General features: G+C 39.4%; 1 protein-coding gene across 1 annotated transcript in view; it reads left to right on the forward strand.

Moving 5' to 3' along the window:
- Nucleotides 1-16,813, forward strand: part of MED27 (mediator complex subunit 27) — an 82,959-nt gene that overhangs the window by 54,152 nt on the left and 11,994 nt on the right. Inside the window, exons 4-5 of the mRNA XM_008919379.3 lie at nucleotides 4,018-4,111; nucleotides 13,387-13,494. Coding sequence (XP_008917627.2) covers nucleotides 4,018-4,111; nucleotides 13,387-13,494 — 202 coding nt within the window. The remainder of the gene's footprint in view (nucleotides 1-4,017; nucleotides 4,112-13,386; nucleotides 13,495-16,813) is intronic.

Genomic DNA, 16,813 nt, shown 5'->3' on the forward strand with positions numbered 1-16,813 from the left:
TGAGAGAATGTGTGGAGAGTTTCCCCTGTTGCTCTCCAGAATATCATGAATCCTGATTCAACAAAATTGTAGAGTTTCTTTTCATCTCAAATGTGGTGTTTTCCACTGAGTGTAGAGGAAAGTTTACCCTCTTTCATATTACAAATATATATTTTCCTCCCCTCTCTCTGTTTCTCCATCTTGCCAAGATCATTTAGCAAAATTTTCTTTCTTCCAAAAGACCTCCTTGGAAAATGATTATTAATACCTGTATTTCTGATCTTGAAATTGTTGTGTGGAGTGGATAAAGTGAACAGCATGCAAGTGAAACACTGTGGGATAAATGCCATTTAAGTCTTGCCTAAGCTGTTAAACATCACACTAACACTGGATTGCTGGATCTAATCCAGTAAAAATTAAAAAAAAAAATAAAAGAGGTCACATTAGAGAGCGAAGCCATCTGTCCAGTATGGAACTGAAAGGCATTTATAATTAATTACTTTTCTATATTGCTGTCTTTTAGGGGGGCCTTTATGTGAATCAAAGTGATGGTACAAGACCATTTATCTACAGAAATGGTTCCTGAATTATTTCTATGTTGTCAACCTGATGTTTTAGCACTGAAACTTCTCAGTGAGTGTTTTACATAGATAATTAGGCCCTTCTAAACAGTATTTTCTAACTGGCTTCAAAGGTGTCTTCTGTCTGTTCCAGGCATTGTTCCTCTAATAGAGACCAGAGGATTTATGGATGCACTTCTTGGAAAAATGGCAGAGATATTTTACTTTATTACAATATTACTTTATTGCTTTAGTACTTGGTAAGATTTAATGATGGGGAGACTTCTTGGTGAAATCCATTGTTCTTTTCTGACTAGGATGCACATGGATGTGGATCAGGAGTTGCACATGGATCTGGATTGGGATGCAGGCATTGATGAAGTTACTGGAAGCTTTTTTGAACTGAATGGAACTAACTTTGGGTGTTGCAACAAAAAGGTGTTAATATATTGCCTTTTGAGACCTAGAAGAGTAAATAGTATGAAATTCTGTCTAATAAAGAGTTTAAATACTGTGCTGTAACACGGGAATTACTGGGTATGATCTTTTGCAGTCTGGCTTCAGACTTTTTTGAACATTCTTTGCATCACAGAGGATAGATGGGGAGGGTGTGTGTCTAGACACTCTGTTCAACCCTTTGTAGGTGGAACAATGCCTGTTCTAGTACATAAAATTTCAGCTTGTGGTTAATTCTGAGAATTCCATTAATTTCTTTTTCTTAAGATGAAAATAGGCCAAGTGCTTGAGCAAATCTGTTTCCATTTGCTTTTCCCTGCTTTGAGTTATTCCTTCTGGGTTTGTAAATGTTCCTTCCAACCAGCATCTTTTGTATGTAGGAGAGAGCTGAGATGTGGGAAGGACGTCAGAACTTTGCTCATTGGCAAAGTAAAATTAGACTTTTCTCCATCCTCAAGTGCTTCACTTCTCTGAGACTGGGCAAGAGGTTCTGGAACATAAATAGGAACCATCATATTTTTGAGCTAAAACTGGACAGAGATGTGTAAGTTGTGACTCTGCTTATTTTGGCACTAAATCAGTGTGTTTCAGTTCTGCAAAATAAGTTCCAGACAGGAGCTTTTTCTCTGACCCTTTTTCCAGACAGCCTCAGGAGTGCACTTTATCTTGTCTTTATCATGTGTTCCTCAGTTTTCTCTGAAGTCATCACCAGTTACACTTTTACATTACTTTGCTGCTTCTGATTTATCGTATCCATCCCTTTGCAAGATGTTTTACCAGATGTCCTCTCTGAAGGACAGATCTATGGAAGAATTTTGCCTTAGATTAGGTTGTTTGTCATTTTATATTTGAGGCCACCATGTAGTCAGGCTAATTCAGTAATTATATATGCATCTTTGAAGAATCCTTCTGTTCTGATGAGCGCTCAGGAAAACCTGGTGTCTACTTGAAAAAAGGCAAAACAATGCCATGTGTATCATGCTCTTTTATCCTATTGGTCTTGGGTTTTCTCTTGGCATCCCACTGACTGAGAAGTAAAGGCCACCACCCAGCCTGGATCCCATTTTCAAAGGATGAATGTACACGTCTGCTGGGATTTTCAGAAGGACATTAGGCAGATTAAATGCCCAAGTCCAATGGTTGTTCACATGATTTAAAATTACTTGAATTTTCCTTCTTTAATGCACTGTATCAGCGTCTCGTTTTATGCAACTTCATATTTTGTTTATCTTTAACTTCTTATTGCCCAAAGCTTGGAAAAACTTTGGAAAACTTCAGCTGTGCAATAATCTGCATCGTGTGTGAGGCTGTGCTGGTGGAGAACCACAGACCCTCTCCTTGCCTGTACCACAGCCAGTCATCTCTGTCCCCCCCCAAGCAAGAGATTAATTTATTTGTGGAGCCTGGAGTAATTGCATTTACAAAACAACATAAACTCTCATGCTTTATAAAATAAATCTGGGGTTCAGTAACATTTAAAATCAGTTGGGTGTGTGCTGTTGATGTGGAGCTTGCTCATCCTGGAGCAGTGTCTTATGTGCCTCCTCTTTCCCAGTGCTGAGGAAGTTCTTGGCTTTTGGATGTCTTGGCTTTGCTTATCAGCAGCAAGTGTTAATGAGTCACTGCAGTGAATGGGGGAACTTTCTTGTGCACACCTTGGATTAAGGATTTTATGCAAAATTGTCCTAACTCGTTTCATTCTTTAGTTACTTTTAAAAGTGAGCTGACTTAACCAGCTGTGGAAGTGTAGCTTTCCTGATTTGATTTTATTTTTTTCTGATTATTTTAATTCTTTGCTTTGTAAAGCAGCAATTGGAGCATTGGGGGGTTTAACACTAATGTTGGAACTGAATTACATTGAAGAGCAAGAATTCAACATTTTTTTCCTTTATTTAAGCAGATTAAAGGGAAATAATTAGATTTTTTAGTTTTACTGTTAATCTAACTCAGGCAAACAATTTTTCCAAAGTCTTTTTTTTTTTTTCTCCTAGAGCACAAATGTGGGTTAGCATGAAAACAGTTTTATTGATGAATTCATTCATGGATCTGATCAAGCTGCAGAGTTTGTAGATGCATGTTGAGCAACCTGCTCTAGTGGAAGGTGTCCCTGCCAATGGCAGGGGGTTGGAACAAGATGAGCTTTAAGGTCCTTTCCAAACCAAACCACTCTGTGTTTCTATGATAACAAGGCAGGTGCTCCTCCCTTCTGCTGGGTACTTCAGGAGAACCAAAAATAGTACCAGAGTGCACAAGCTGTCCTGTAAACTCTGCTAAAGGAAATATTTGGATTTTAATGTGCCCAGAGGAATGGCTGAAGGATGTGAGACTTGCCCATGGGATGGAGTGATGTGCCCTGGGAAACAAAGTCTCTTTAAGGCTGTTTCCAGTGATAATGGATGTCAGCTTTTGATTTGATCCCAGGGAACAAGACAACTGTGTGCTGGCTCTCCTTGGCCTGCAGAAGCAGAGGGGTTATACCCAGCAGGAAGGATGTTATTTTACCTTTGTGTTTGATCACTCCAGAGAAACTCCTCCAATGTACTTGGCAATTTCAGAGTCACCAGTGCATGAAATAAATTGGAAAGATTCAGGAAAAAAAAGCACCCCGAAGAATAGTCTGAAGACTTTGATAACACCTCTATCAGTTTAGTTTATCAAAGAGAGAGTAAGGACGTGACAGCCTCTGAATTCCTATGATGGAAGAGTAGTTTTGATCATGTATCCTGTGACCCCCCCGAGGAGAAGGTATAGAAATACAATGGCAGGAATTTGAGACTGACAGATTTGGACTAAAAATTGCCTGGTTTTAAGGGCAGAGTAATTAATTATCAAAACAACTTGCTTAGGGCTTTGGTTTGTTTCCTCTTATCAATGACTCCTTGAGTTATACTTCCATGTGTTTTTGAAGAATATGCAGAATTAATTCAGGAAAGTCCCATGAACATTGTTAAAAAGGAGTAATAATCCCAGTATGTGAGAAGGGACCTGTGTGTTAATGCTGCTGTTTTGGTTTGGTTGGTAGATACGTTGATGATGTGATCAATCGAATTGATAGGATGTTCCCTGAAATGTCTATCCAGCTATCCCGGCCAAATGGAACCTCTGCAATGCTTCTGGTAAGTTGGATCATTTAATCCTTTGAGTTGATTTTCATAACAGGTTGAATCACTGTCCCTAAGATGCAGGTTATTAAAGATAATTCCTTTTTTTTTTTTTTCAGAAACATGTAATTTATTTGTCACAGCAGTGTAGCATCTTTCTTGCTCTTAGGCAAATGAGTGATAAAAAGAATTGCCCCTTTCAATGAAAGATCTATTGCCTTTTTTATTGTTAAATGTGATTGTAGAAGTATGAGCACAAATTCAAATATTCACTGTGGTTTTCAGCAGACTTGGCAATGAGTGAGTCTTAATCATGATAATTAAGAAGGGAGTGTTGTGAGGAAGAAAAGAAGAAGGAAACCAATATGATTTAAATTTGTTCACATTGTTCTTGGGTCAGTGAGTTTCTGTTTTGTGATGAAGTTAAGAATTTGCCTTTGAAGTAAATGAGCAGTAAAGGCTGGTTTAGAGATAAACAAGTCCAATACATTCAACTTATTTCTGCCTGGCCAGGCAGGATTTCATTCCAGAGGAACCCGTTGTTCACATCCATTTCCACGGGCAGCTGTTGTGCTTATACAAGAGAAGTCTTTAAAGCTCTTACTCCAAGACAGCAACGTGGAAGTGGAGTCCATAGTGTGGCAGGTGGATGTTGATTTTCTCCAAGCAGGGTGAAAGGCAGAAGTCACATCTTTTGCCAAATTTTAAATAAAACTAGAAAATACACCGTACACGCAGATGAAGAACTAAGGCCAGTTTGGTCTTTTCCATTTCACATTTCTCATGGCACTTTCTCTTATTTTTTCTTTTCTCACACAGACTGTTACAAAAGGCTTGGGCATAGTGTACCTGTCAGTATATTTCTCATTCCCAAAAAAATGAACATGAAAGTCAGATATTTTGTCAAAACAAAACTGATGAGTCAGTGTAAGTCAATGTTAGGACTGTGCCTTAAATTTTATATTGTGAATTTATTGACTGTAAAACACTACTGTGGTTAGATTTTTGCTTGTATTTTTCTAAGGTTCTGTTGATTTCTCTGTAGTGAGTATTGCTGTGATTAATTTTAAATTTAAATTATTTTGAATTGTGTTTAGTTTTAATTAATCAACTGTCTAACATCTCGTTATTAACTTTCTTTGAACAGCCTCAAATTCATAAGAGATTAACTTGAGTCAGAGGTTAAAATAAACAGCTGGCATTAAAACATTTAATCTGCAATTGTTGGATTCACCAAGTGGAACAATATATTCCAGAAAAGAATGGAATTCATCAGTGGAGCCTTAAGAAGCTATAAGTCTTGGGAGTTTTTGCATTTCTGCTTAGGTTGAGTTTATATTAATCTATTTTGCTATAGAAAAATGTCTGGGTTTGCTTCTTTGAAACCCTTTCCATTCTCTCAGAGCCCCTCTTTGCATATAGAAGTACCTTGTACTTCTGATGGCTTTTTGAGGTCAGAAAACAGATGATGCTGTTCAAGATTCAGGCACAATTAGGAAATAAGGTAAATTATCTTGGATGTGACTAAGGAATAAGGTAGGGTAGTAAGTGTAAGGGAAGGCCCTTTTACCAGGAGCAGCAATGGAGTGAATTCCATGTGGCAGTTGCTCCCTAAATCAAGGACGTTTTTGTTGCTACAAGATCTCAACCCCGTGTTGAACCAGTGCTATGCATATTTTCCTTGGATCAGAGATCAAAAAGATTGTTTTTAAAGTATTTTTGTATGTGATTGTGTGATGGGTTTATCATTTTTTCTTTCAGGCAGGTTTTCCCTCTCCCCCATCTGTCTCAGTTGACGTTGCCAATATGGCACTTTCCATCTGGCCCTGACTGCTACAAAAGCTTTTGCTGTTTTCAGGCACAGATCCTTCAGGGAAAGGTGCTGCAGGATGGGCAGTGTGAGAGCACCTCCCCCAGAAGGAGGGAGGTTTCGTCACCACTTGTGATTTCTCACTGTGAACTTAGCCCAAGTTACATCTGGAGCTGCTCCCTTGCAGCAGGGTGGTTTACCATATACCAGAGTGTTCAGATAACGCTCATTTTATTTAAAAATATTTTACAACCATCCTGTTTGCCCAGAGTTAATTAACTGACTGTATAATCTCAGCCATTTTCGTCCTTGGGACTGTTCATCTCATACCTGATGTTACTCATGAAGGTCCTTGATGTAAGGGTGTAGTTTTCATGACTTCTTCAAACACAATCATTCCATCTACCAGAAAAAAGAACATGTGTTCATCTTCAAAGGCAGTGGTAAGCACTGTCCATATCTTAAGAATGTGTAAATGATTGGAAGGAGAGGGGGAAGAAGGGGAAGGGGATGCCTGTGAGACTCTTTGAAACTTCAGAAATGTTGGGGCCTTTGCCAAACAAATCATCTTTAGGGAAAAGACCCAATACAGCAAATTCCAGCCCCAGGCTCTACAGCTTTATGTGCACATGGAAATCAGTTCATGTCCTTAGCTGTAGAGGTGAGACTTGCACTGTTAAGATTCATCTGGTGTTTTAAGGGGATGTCTTTCTCTTCAAGAAAGACAAGGAGCTGCTGGGGAGGGTCCAGCGAAGGCCACAAAGGTGATTAAGGAACTGGAGCATCTCTGTGATGAGGAGAGACTGTGGGAGCTGGGCCTGGTTAGTCTGGAGAAGACTGAGAGGGGATCTCACTAATCATCCTCATCCAAGGGGGTGGTGCCAGGCTCTTTTTGGTGGTGCACAGTAACAGCATGAGGAGCAATGGCCATAAACTAAAACCCAAGAAGTTCCACCTCAACATGAGGAAGAACTTCTTTATGTTGAGGGTGGCAGAGCACTGGAACAGCTGCCCAGGGAGGGCGTGGAGTCTCCCTCTCCAGAGACATCCCAAACCCACCTGGACACATCCCTGTGTCACCTGCTCCAGGTGACCCTGCCCTGGCAGGGGAGGTTGGACTGGATGATCTCCAGAGGTCCCTTCCAACCCCCAAAATTCTATGATTCTATAATAATTAGCAGCTGTGGGAGCCTGTTGGTCAAACTCTCCTGGTGAGTGACCCTTGTGCTCAGCTGGGCTCTCCTGGCCAGGGCACAAACTCTCACAGACACTGGGAAATATAAGCAAAAAGAAAAATAAACTGTTTCTGAGACCATAAATGCTGTGTCTTGAGAAGTTACAGCCTCCCAGTCCTGTGAGGCTGCTGCTTCCTCCAGACAATAAGGAGGTTTTTATGCTTTAGATTTACACGCAGCAATTGTTCCTCATTAGTCTGGATTTGTGCTACACAAGCCAAAACATAAATAACTGAAACCTTTCAGAGCTCTGTGAAATCCTTGGCTGATTTTAAAGGCAGTTTATTGTGGCTTTTCAAGGTGCTGTTTAATCCCAATCTTCAGTAGTGATTTTTCAGTTAATCTTTTAATCCCACTATGTATAAAATAGACTAAATATAGAATTATATCAGCTTTAATAACTGTGTTATGCAAAATTAATTTCCAGCAGCAGCAGAGGGAACTGTGGACTCCTTAAGGTTTTCGTGAGATTTTGTTGGTCAAATGCCAAAAATTGTAAATAAATAAACCTCATCTTGTATGTTAAGAAAACATTAACTGATTTTCCTTTAATGACAAATACCTAGATTATTGCTTTTTTAAAAAATAATGAGTCGTATTCCTAGATACATACTATTTTTTTCTGATATAATAATCACACCATCACATTATTTTGATTGTTTCACATACCTCGTTTCCATTATCAAAATTAAAATATTTTTTTGTGTGAAACAAATCCTGCCTACAATTCATTCATCAATATCAGAAATACTTTATTAAACAGTAAAATTTAGCCCTACTTTTCCAGCTGACAAATATGACTTCCTTAACATCGTGTACCCAGCTACTCCTGCTCAGGGGTAGAAACTTATTTTCCTGTCTACATCTGGGAATTAATTTGTCTTTCAGTTCTTTGTATCCCCACTATTTGTAAAGAACTCCTACAGAAGTTACCAACTGGGTAAATAGTTTCAGAGATAACTGAACTGTTTTCTGCAATTTCTGTTTCTAAAGCATAATGATATGTATAAATGACTTCCAGTTTGAAAAACTGACTTGTTTCTGCCAAACTCATGGCAGAAATCATGATTTCTTCTTCTCAGGTTGTCTTAAAAATTTTTGATTCTAAATTAATTTTTATAAATTTCTGCTGCTGCTACCTAGATTTTTAATTGATCCCTCATATAAAAATACAGACCAGGTTTTTATACAATTTTATTCATTCTCCATAAAGTCAGACACATTTGCATTTCAACTTTCAGATCTTGTTCCTGGCATTTTAAGCAGTCATTGTATGGCAGTGGGTTGTATTAATTGTAAATAGGCCAGACATCTGTTCACTTAGTAATTCCTCGTGTCTCAGTTTTGTTTATCAGTGTTTTAGATAAAATCATTATTTTTGCTGGGAAAATGGATCCTGAAATTTATTATTTGCTCATTAAGAAAGGCTCCAAACTGATTTCTGTGCAAGAGACCCAGATGTTGGAGAACTGGGGAGGAGGGGGGGAATTTGCAAAGTGATTTGAAATCAATATTGGTTGGAAACCCTTCAGTGCTGTTATTGCCAAAACAATCTCTTTTCTCCAAAATTCTTTGCAGTGTAAGCATTTCTCCTTGCCTGTGGGGTGGTTTATTAGGAAACCAGTGCACTGGATAAAAGGCAGGTTCATGGAAGGGATATGGATCTGATGGTCACGTTTGGTGGCTTAAGCACCTAATTTTTAGTCCTTTAGGATGAATATTCATTTAGGGATTTACTGCCTTGGAGACATTGGCTTGGTTTTAATGGTTGATGGAACTCCTGGGGTGTTTAAGGATCTCTTGGGTGAGCTGGAGGAATCACTCCTGAGCTCACAGTGGGACTTGTGACTGCAGTGGCTTCACAATTTGTGCCTTAAGATGGAGAAACTGCATTTGAAAAGCATTAAAACCAGCTTTTGGGGTGAAATATGCAGGGGAAGAATGTCTTGAATTAAGAAAGAACATGAGCAGGGCTTGGCAAGTAAATTGTAACTTACTCTCTGCTTGTCTAATATAAGATTGAGGAAGATGAGGAATGACCTTTTGATGGGAAAGGGAACAAGAGTAGAAAAAAGTAGAGAAAGGCCCATGAGAAGTGTCCTCAGCTTTGCTCCCTCCACGGGGTTACTGTGCCTAAAGCCTCACAGGTGTGTATTGATATTCCCACAGATTTACACTGTGCAAGATCAAACATGGTTTTCATCTCTGTGAAATTCCTGGTGTGCTATAATTTAGAATGGAAAAACTTTTCATCTCCCGTAGCACAGTTGGACTGGTGTGAGCCTTGGGTGAGTGTGACTGGCCACTGGCAAAATCTGCCCTTGAACCTCTGAACAAAATCCTGTGCCAGTTTTTTTTGCCTTATTAAGAGAATATGGAATGTTACCGAGGGAGAAGAGCACCAGCTCATCCTTAATATGGTGAAATCATTTAAAGTCCTACATTTATGTTGACTTTTTATCAGGCACTATTGCAATTAGATTAGACTAATGAAAGGTAAATTCCAGCCCTTGCATAAAAAAAGAAGTCCTTGTAAAGAACCTAATTAGTATGTTTGTTTATTTAGACTCTAATGGCTTAATTGCATCTTATCTTGCTATTTACAAATAGGCATCATTAAAGAATAATGAGCATGTGAGGGAAAGCTCAGCCTTCACACCAGAAGCAGATGAGACATAAAAAATGAGGGGGGAAAAATAACTAGTTGAAAGTCTGGGTGTTTGGGGTTTTTTTTTTAACTTTATTTTTTATACGAAACCTTATTTTTCAGCATGTATAAATATGATTTCCACACATTGTACTGATTAGTAAGAAAGATCTGCAAGTGGGAGGATGAGCTTATGGCTGGTTCTGTGGCAAGGAGCAGGTGTCTGGCCTTTTGCTGGAAATCTGTAGCTTGGTTATGTCTCTGGTTGGATGTTGCCTTATTTCTGAGGTGAATAAAAACCACACACAAACTTGTGTTCCTTTTTATAGAAGCAGGGAGGTGCCCATGTTAACCAAAAATAATGTTTTCTTTCTTTTAGCTCTGCATTGCAGAGCATCTGCAGCTCAAATCAGCAGCAAATTCCCTGGAATGCTGAGGGGAAATCTGCAGCTTTGGGAATTTTTTGCAAAGTGTTGGAGCTCTTGGTGTTGTCAGCATACATTTTCCTGGTATCAAACTTAAATGAATTTTAAGAAAGAATGTTTGTTAGTGCGTTGTTTAAATGGTTCATAAAAGGGCTTTTCACTTGATATTGGTTTCAATGAGGAGGCAAAATTAAAGGGGGGGTGGGTTTCAAGCTGTTTCCTCCAGGCAGAGTTCTGCCATGGTAAATTGATTTTCATCCTTTTCATTCTGTAAACTCATTTGGACCCTGGTTCTGACTTACTTGGAAAGGTACTTATTTCTTTTCCGATTATAAGTGATGTTAAATGGGAACTTTTTTTAGAAATCTTACAAGAAATTATCTCAGTCATTTTCCCTGATTATTCTGTTTCCCCTTCCCCCTTTCTTGGCATACTGTGTCTGTCAGATGCTCCTTGAGATTTATCTTGGTGATAGACAAAATATTTTTAAAACTGGGATATTTCAAGTAGATTTTTATTTTATATATCTTTGTCAGAAAAGCTGCATAATATTGCAGATTTCAATCAGCTGCCTGTCCTACCTTCTTCTGGAGCTTTCCATTTTAGGAAGCAGGGGATTTATGAATAACTTAACTGCCTGAATTTAGTATACTTTAGTTAAAAGGAAGTTAGAAATACATTGTTATTACACAGCCCAAAACAGAAGCTACAGACGTATTTAACTTGCAGCCGTTCCATTTTCAGCTCACAGAACTGTGGGGCATATTTTTTCATTCATATTAATTGAATTTTAAAGTGACCTTGTACATGTATTGATTTGAATTAAAATTTTCTACATCAAGGACGAGTTGGCATATATCCTTCAGGCAAAATATTAAAAAGCCAAGTGCTGTCTTAACAGGGTATCGACAGGAGAAGTTGAAATTTAATAGGAAAGGGTGGCTTAGAAAGGAAATTGTTACCTTTTTGTCACAATTGAAAGGTATCTTCTGTGTAAGCAAAGAAATTTCATTCAGTTAGTACCTGTGGAAATGCAGGGACATTTCAGTGCCCATTAAATAGGGACCATCTGGATGAGTCTTGACCTCCAGGAGAAACCTGCACTGTTGGAGCTTGGAGTAGAACTATCAAATTACTGTTTTGCTAAAGCCATTAGTTTGTTATTATCTTCTTTTGGGTGATCTGTAGGGACACAGTTGTATGACTGTAGTGTAAATTTTATTTTATTCCATACATAGATCTTTTCTGAACACAGACTCCAAGTAGCCACATTGAGCAGGAATTGAAAGAAAATGGTTTGCTGAAAAACATGATTTGAAAAATATCTTTGAGTTGAACAAAAACATCAAGTCCTGAGAATAGTTACAAATCTTGATTACTAGAGGAAAAAATAAAGGGTATTGCATTTACTGTGTACAATATGGAATGGGCTTCACCCTGAAAATAGCTGTGGAACATACTTTTGGCTTTGAAATCTTAACAGCATCCTCCAGTCTAGTGACAGGCTGTTGTTCATTCTTTGTACTACTACCCTCATTCTTTCAGTGCTGTTAAAATGATGAACTATAATTTCTCTGAGCTGCGCTTAGTTTTACAAAATTTCTGCTTCTGTCAGACTTAACTAATGATACAGCCTCACAAAAATCATCTGAAAGTCTTGATCTGTCTCCCAGCCAGCGTAAAATCTATGGGAGTAAAATCCTGTGTCAGAGTGGTACAAAATAGCTGGAGTGCCACAAGTGGGATTTTTCAGCTTGTTCCATTCCACTCTTTGCTCTGAGGATTAGTTCATGAACTGTCGTTCAGATTCTGTACTGGAGTTCTCCATGTCCCAGGCCAAAGATTTCTCATCAGGATTTGTAGCTCTGCCCTGCTGTTTTGTGAGTATAAATGCAGTATTTACAGTAGTTTGGGGAACTTCTGCAAACCTCTGTATGGTCACCCCATTCCTATCCCCATTTCCCCTCCCAACCCTCCTCCAGGACTTCCTACATCCGCTTTGAGTGGAGCCTTTGTGCCACATTTTCCATCCCCCTCCTTAGAGGGAAAAGCATCTTTTAACTTCAGAGTTGTTTGTCCTTTAGTCTTTAAGTTGTTCAGCACCAGGTTGGGGTTACTTGTGTTGGAACAAGGTGGTGGGAAGGAAACATTTGCAGAAGTTAGAAAGCAAAAACATATAGCAGATCATTAAAGATGAATATTGACTGATGTCTTTGGGTGTGAGTTTGTCTGCTGAGGTCAGCAGTTAAACCACAGTTGTTCTAGTGTGTGTTAATCTATACAGGATGAAATGTTGGGACACTGACAGAAAATGAACCATTGCTGGTTGGGAAATATTAAAATGAATTAATTGTTTCTTTTTTGTCTCGGTTTTATGCTTTTGTGGGTGAGGAAATACTCTCTAATAATCTCTGTATAACAAAACACAGTGACAGAATTCTCGTTAGACACACATCTTAACCGTATTGAAGTGCAAGTTCATCTTTGAAATGTAAATTGATTTTTAGATTAAAATGCCTTCATTATTGCATTTTTGTCAATAATACAATTTAGGCTTATTTCTGTTGTTATATTCTGACTGACCTTATATGTTTTCCATGATACTGGTTTTATTCTTTGCACTTTAGCACTTTGACAGGAGAAAATTAAACCTTAGAAAATGTAACATTTTTACTTTAAGCTGTAGTTTCCTTTGAAATAATTTTACATTTTTATTGGACCAAAAATGTTTTCCATTAAACTCATGGCATGCTTTTACAAGCCAGCATTAGGAGAGTCCGATTCTTCTTTCAAATTGTGTTTCTCTAAGTGGACTTATATTGGAGAATATCAAATTCATCGAAAATAATCACATTTGCCCATTGTTTTTGACAAGTTATTGAGTTGTGGTGTTAATAAAATGGAGAGAATTGCTTGGCAGTGTCATGTCTGCACAAGGGAATTCTGTGAACTCATACATTTTCAGTTGCAAATGAATGTTTGTTTGTTCTGCACTTTATAGTCTCTCTCCTCCTCATAACACACGCTGCTTTTAGATCTTTTATTTTGGTCTCTCTATAAAATATTGAAAACCGAAATTGCATCAACTTAAGCTGTTAACTTGATGGTCTTATGAATTCAGACACTGTCGACTCGCCTTCAGCTTGTTTTTGTCCTTCTCCTGTTCTTCACAGGTTACCTTAGGAAAAGTGTTAAAAGTGATAGTGGTGATGAGGAGCCTCTTCATTGACCGGACAATCGTCAAAGGGTACAACGAGAATGTCTACACCGAAGATGGCAAGGTGGGTTGTTGCATATCCAGCCACATCACATTTCATTTGTACCTGGTGTTTACATGACAGAAAGCAGGGATCCCCTCACAAGTACACTGGAAACACAGAACTGGCAAAGGCTGTGGGTGTTTGCAGAATGCACTGGTTTAAATTTGTCGTGCTTTGCTTGAATTTTGCATACCCAAATCTCTGACTTCTTTCTAAGCTCCGAAGCCTTTGCTTGAATTTCTGATTTATCACCTTAGACCCCCGTTAGTAGTGTCTGCTGAGAAAACCTTTTTGCAGTGTAGCAGCACATCAATAGCCCAAGGTTCAGCTTTCTCTTTTCTGAGAGCCACTGGGAAATCTTGGGCTGGTTTTGTGCTCGACTTGACAAACACAACAGAGAGGATCTTGCGTAGGTAAGTCCCCAATAATTTGCATAACAGCAGCTCCTAAAGCAAGTGTTACCTGCTTCCACAAGTGATTTGTGTTGTGCACAGTTCACCCTGCTTGAACCCTGAGATTCCTTGTACCTGCACACGCTCCATATGGTTCTGTTCAGTGCAGCAGGAGATGTTAATGGGACCTGACGGCCCTTCAGCTCCACTCGGTTCTCTTTCCAGGGCGGAATGATCTCTCTTACAGGGACATCCGCCAGGACTCTCTGTTGCCAGTAACAGCACTAAATACCTCCATGTTTCACATTGTCTCTCTGGAGCTTTCCCTTCTGATTATAAAACCTATTAAAATAAGAAGTTCATTATATCAAGATGAGTATTTGGCACCCATAGGCCATGTTATAATGAGGTGAGACTTCTTTTCCTTTCAAAAGTGATAACTGTATTTTAGCACACAGAAGCACGTTGTGTACTGACCCAGAGTTCAGTGGCTCTGAGTCTGAGCCTCTGTTCTCTGGAAAAGGCCAGGAGCTGAGCTACTGATGGAAACAGTGCAGCTGCAGCTGCATTTCCCAGGTGAGAGATTCTCCCTCGAAGGGCGGGGGACTGGCCCAAGACGTAGTAAAATAAAAACTGCTTGATTTTGATTTGCATTATGCAAATATGCAGGTTTAAATACCAGTTTGCCGCAGAAGCAGCTGCTCTACACTCCCTGTATATTAGCATATAAATACAGAGTTACAGCCCCAGCCCCTCTTCACCCCAAGTTCTGCACGGAAGTGAAATGATAGTCTGCCAAAAGAGCAGTGACAGTGCATGATGGATTCCTCTGTCACACTTCATTTGGGTGTGCTCGTTTTCTCTGATGAATCCAGTTTCCTTTGAAGCTCCCTTGAAATACAATAATGCTATATGTGCTGAAAAGCTAAGTAAGGAGTTCCTTTCTGAAACTCAGCATCTGGCGTTGGGCTTCTGTTTAGCTCAAGGTTAACTCTCCCGAGAGCCCCACACTGTTCCTCTGGTGTCGTTTGCTGCGAGGGGAGAGCAGGACCTGCCAAGGCCAGCTCTGGGCACGGGGCACTAACCTTTGCCTGCTGTCAGTGGGGAGCAGTTCAGCTCCTCTAGAGCATCGGTGTTAACACCTGGCTTATCTTCTTGCTTTAAGCCAGTCTGCAGGGGAGTCTGTTTTCTACCGATTTAGCTTTCTGTGTCCAACCCTGGGCTGTGAGGCTGCTCTCAGGAGTGTCCCTCCCGTGACCTTTACGTGGCAGTTTGCTATTCCATCGGGCATCCTGGGGATTTTGCAAACCTGAAGGTCTGTGCTTCAGGTATAAATAGGAACATTTCATTTGACTTAGGTAGAATTGGAGTTGCAGCCGCTTAAATCATGAGTAAATTTGGCTTGGAAGATTAAATAAATGCGTAGCTTGCTAGTTTTGCCAACTGGAGCACATATTGACAAACAGTGAGCTCCTTTTTTTTTTTCCCCTAATTAACTACACTGGTAATTGGAGAATAAGAATAAGATTGTGCTCTTGCAATGATTTGCTTTCCTCATTGTGCCTGCTGGGAATGAGCGATTACAGTGAGTTACAAACACAGTCCATTGCAATTCCTTCCCTGTCACAACAGATGCTGTTGGGAAAGTACTTCAGTGAGGTTTCACCATACCAGTCTGACTTCTCAGTTTGTAACCTGATAGCATGAAAAATGCACTAGCATTCAGGAGAGACACGGAAGAGTAAGAAAAACATCAGTGAGTATTATCTTTATTAAATACCAGAAATACAGAGAACACTCAGGAACACAGTAGGAGGTGATCGTTTTTCCAGTGAGCAGTTTACACAGTTATTGTTGATTTGGGAGTTAGCTTATATATTCCCAGGAAGCATTTAATATTTGTAAACAGCAGTGAGAAGATGAACTAGGTGCTTATCAAACAATATGGCAATGCTGAAGTGCCTGTCTTTTCTGTGAGCCACATTGAAGAAGTGACACTGGATAAGTAGCTGTGCTTTTGAAGTAAAATAGCTGGATGAAGATCTGTTGAGTCACCCTCCAAACTGCACAAGTCAGAAGGTCCTTTAAGTAAAAAAAGTGAAATTCAGTGGAGGATTTTGTCCAAGCACAACAGGGTTTGGGGCAACCAGATAAATTCAGTGGTACTCAACCAAAGAACTGGTCACACAGACAATGAGTGAGAAAGGGACTGTGCACAGAAAGGCCAGAGATCTCCTCACTGATAAGGTAGTCATCATTTATTACTGAAAATACACTGTTTTAGCAAATTTTGCATTTTTGGGAAGATAAAGGAAAGAGATGAATGCAAACAGCAGAGGTGTTGATGGTCTTCTGGTCCTTTCCTGGGCAAATCTAGGAAAAAAGTCCACAAATATGGGTGTTTCTCATAGCTGTGGAACTGCACAGGGACACACCACAGGTACCCAGGAAAGCTGACATTGCATTTTCCACGTTGCTTTATCTTGCTCTTTCCTCACGTGTTGTGCTGTGTAGTTTGACAGGTACTTACAGGAAAGCTTTACATGGTTTCTGCTGTGCAGTCTAGTTAAATTGGGCCCTCCCTCTTATAGATTGAAATACTTTCAGAATTAAGGTGAAAAAATAGAAATTTCAAGCTTGCAGTGAGTAAAACAAGACACTCCATTCCGGGGTTTTATTTTCAAGCTTTGCTTATACAGACAGAATCATTGCATTTCTTAAGTGCTTCATGTACTTCTCTCGTGAATTATTCACAGACCCTGCAGAATATGTCTTTGCCAAGTTGCCAGCTGCATAACTTTGACATTTTTGGTGACACTTTGCAAAAACAATAGGTGAGAACTGGCAGGTGTGACATATCTGGGTGCTGTACCTGCTCACTCTGCAGTCTCTTGCTCACCATCCTAACCCATCATGTCCACCACAGACTGATGCATTTTAATTAGCCT

This window comes from Manacus vitellinus, unplaced genomic scaffold (genome assembly GCF_001715985.3).
Source record: "Manacus vitellinus isolate BGI_N305 unplaced genomic scaffold, ASM171598v3 scaffold_27_pilon, whole genome shotgun sequence".
In the NCBI taxonomy this organism is placed as follows: Eukaryota; Metazoa; Chordata; class Aves; order Passeriformes; family Pipridae; genus Manacus; species Manacus vitellinus.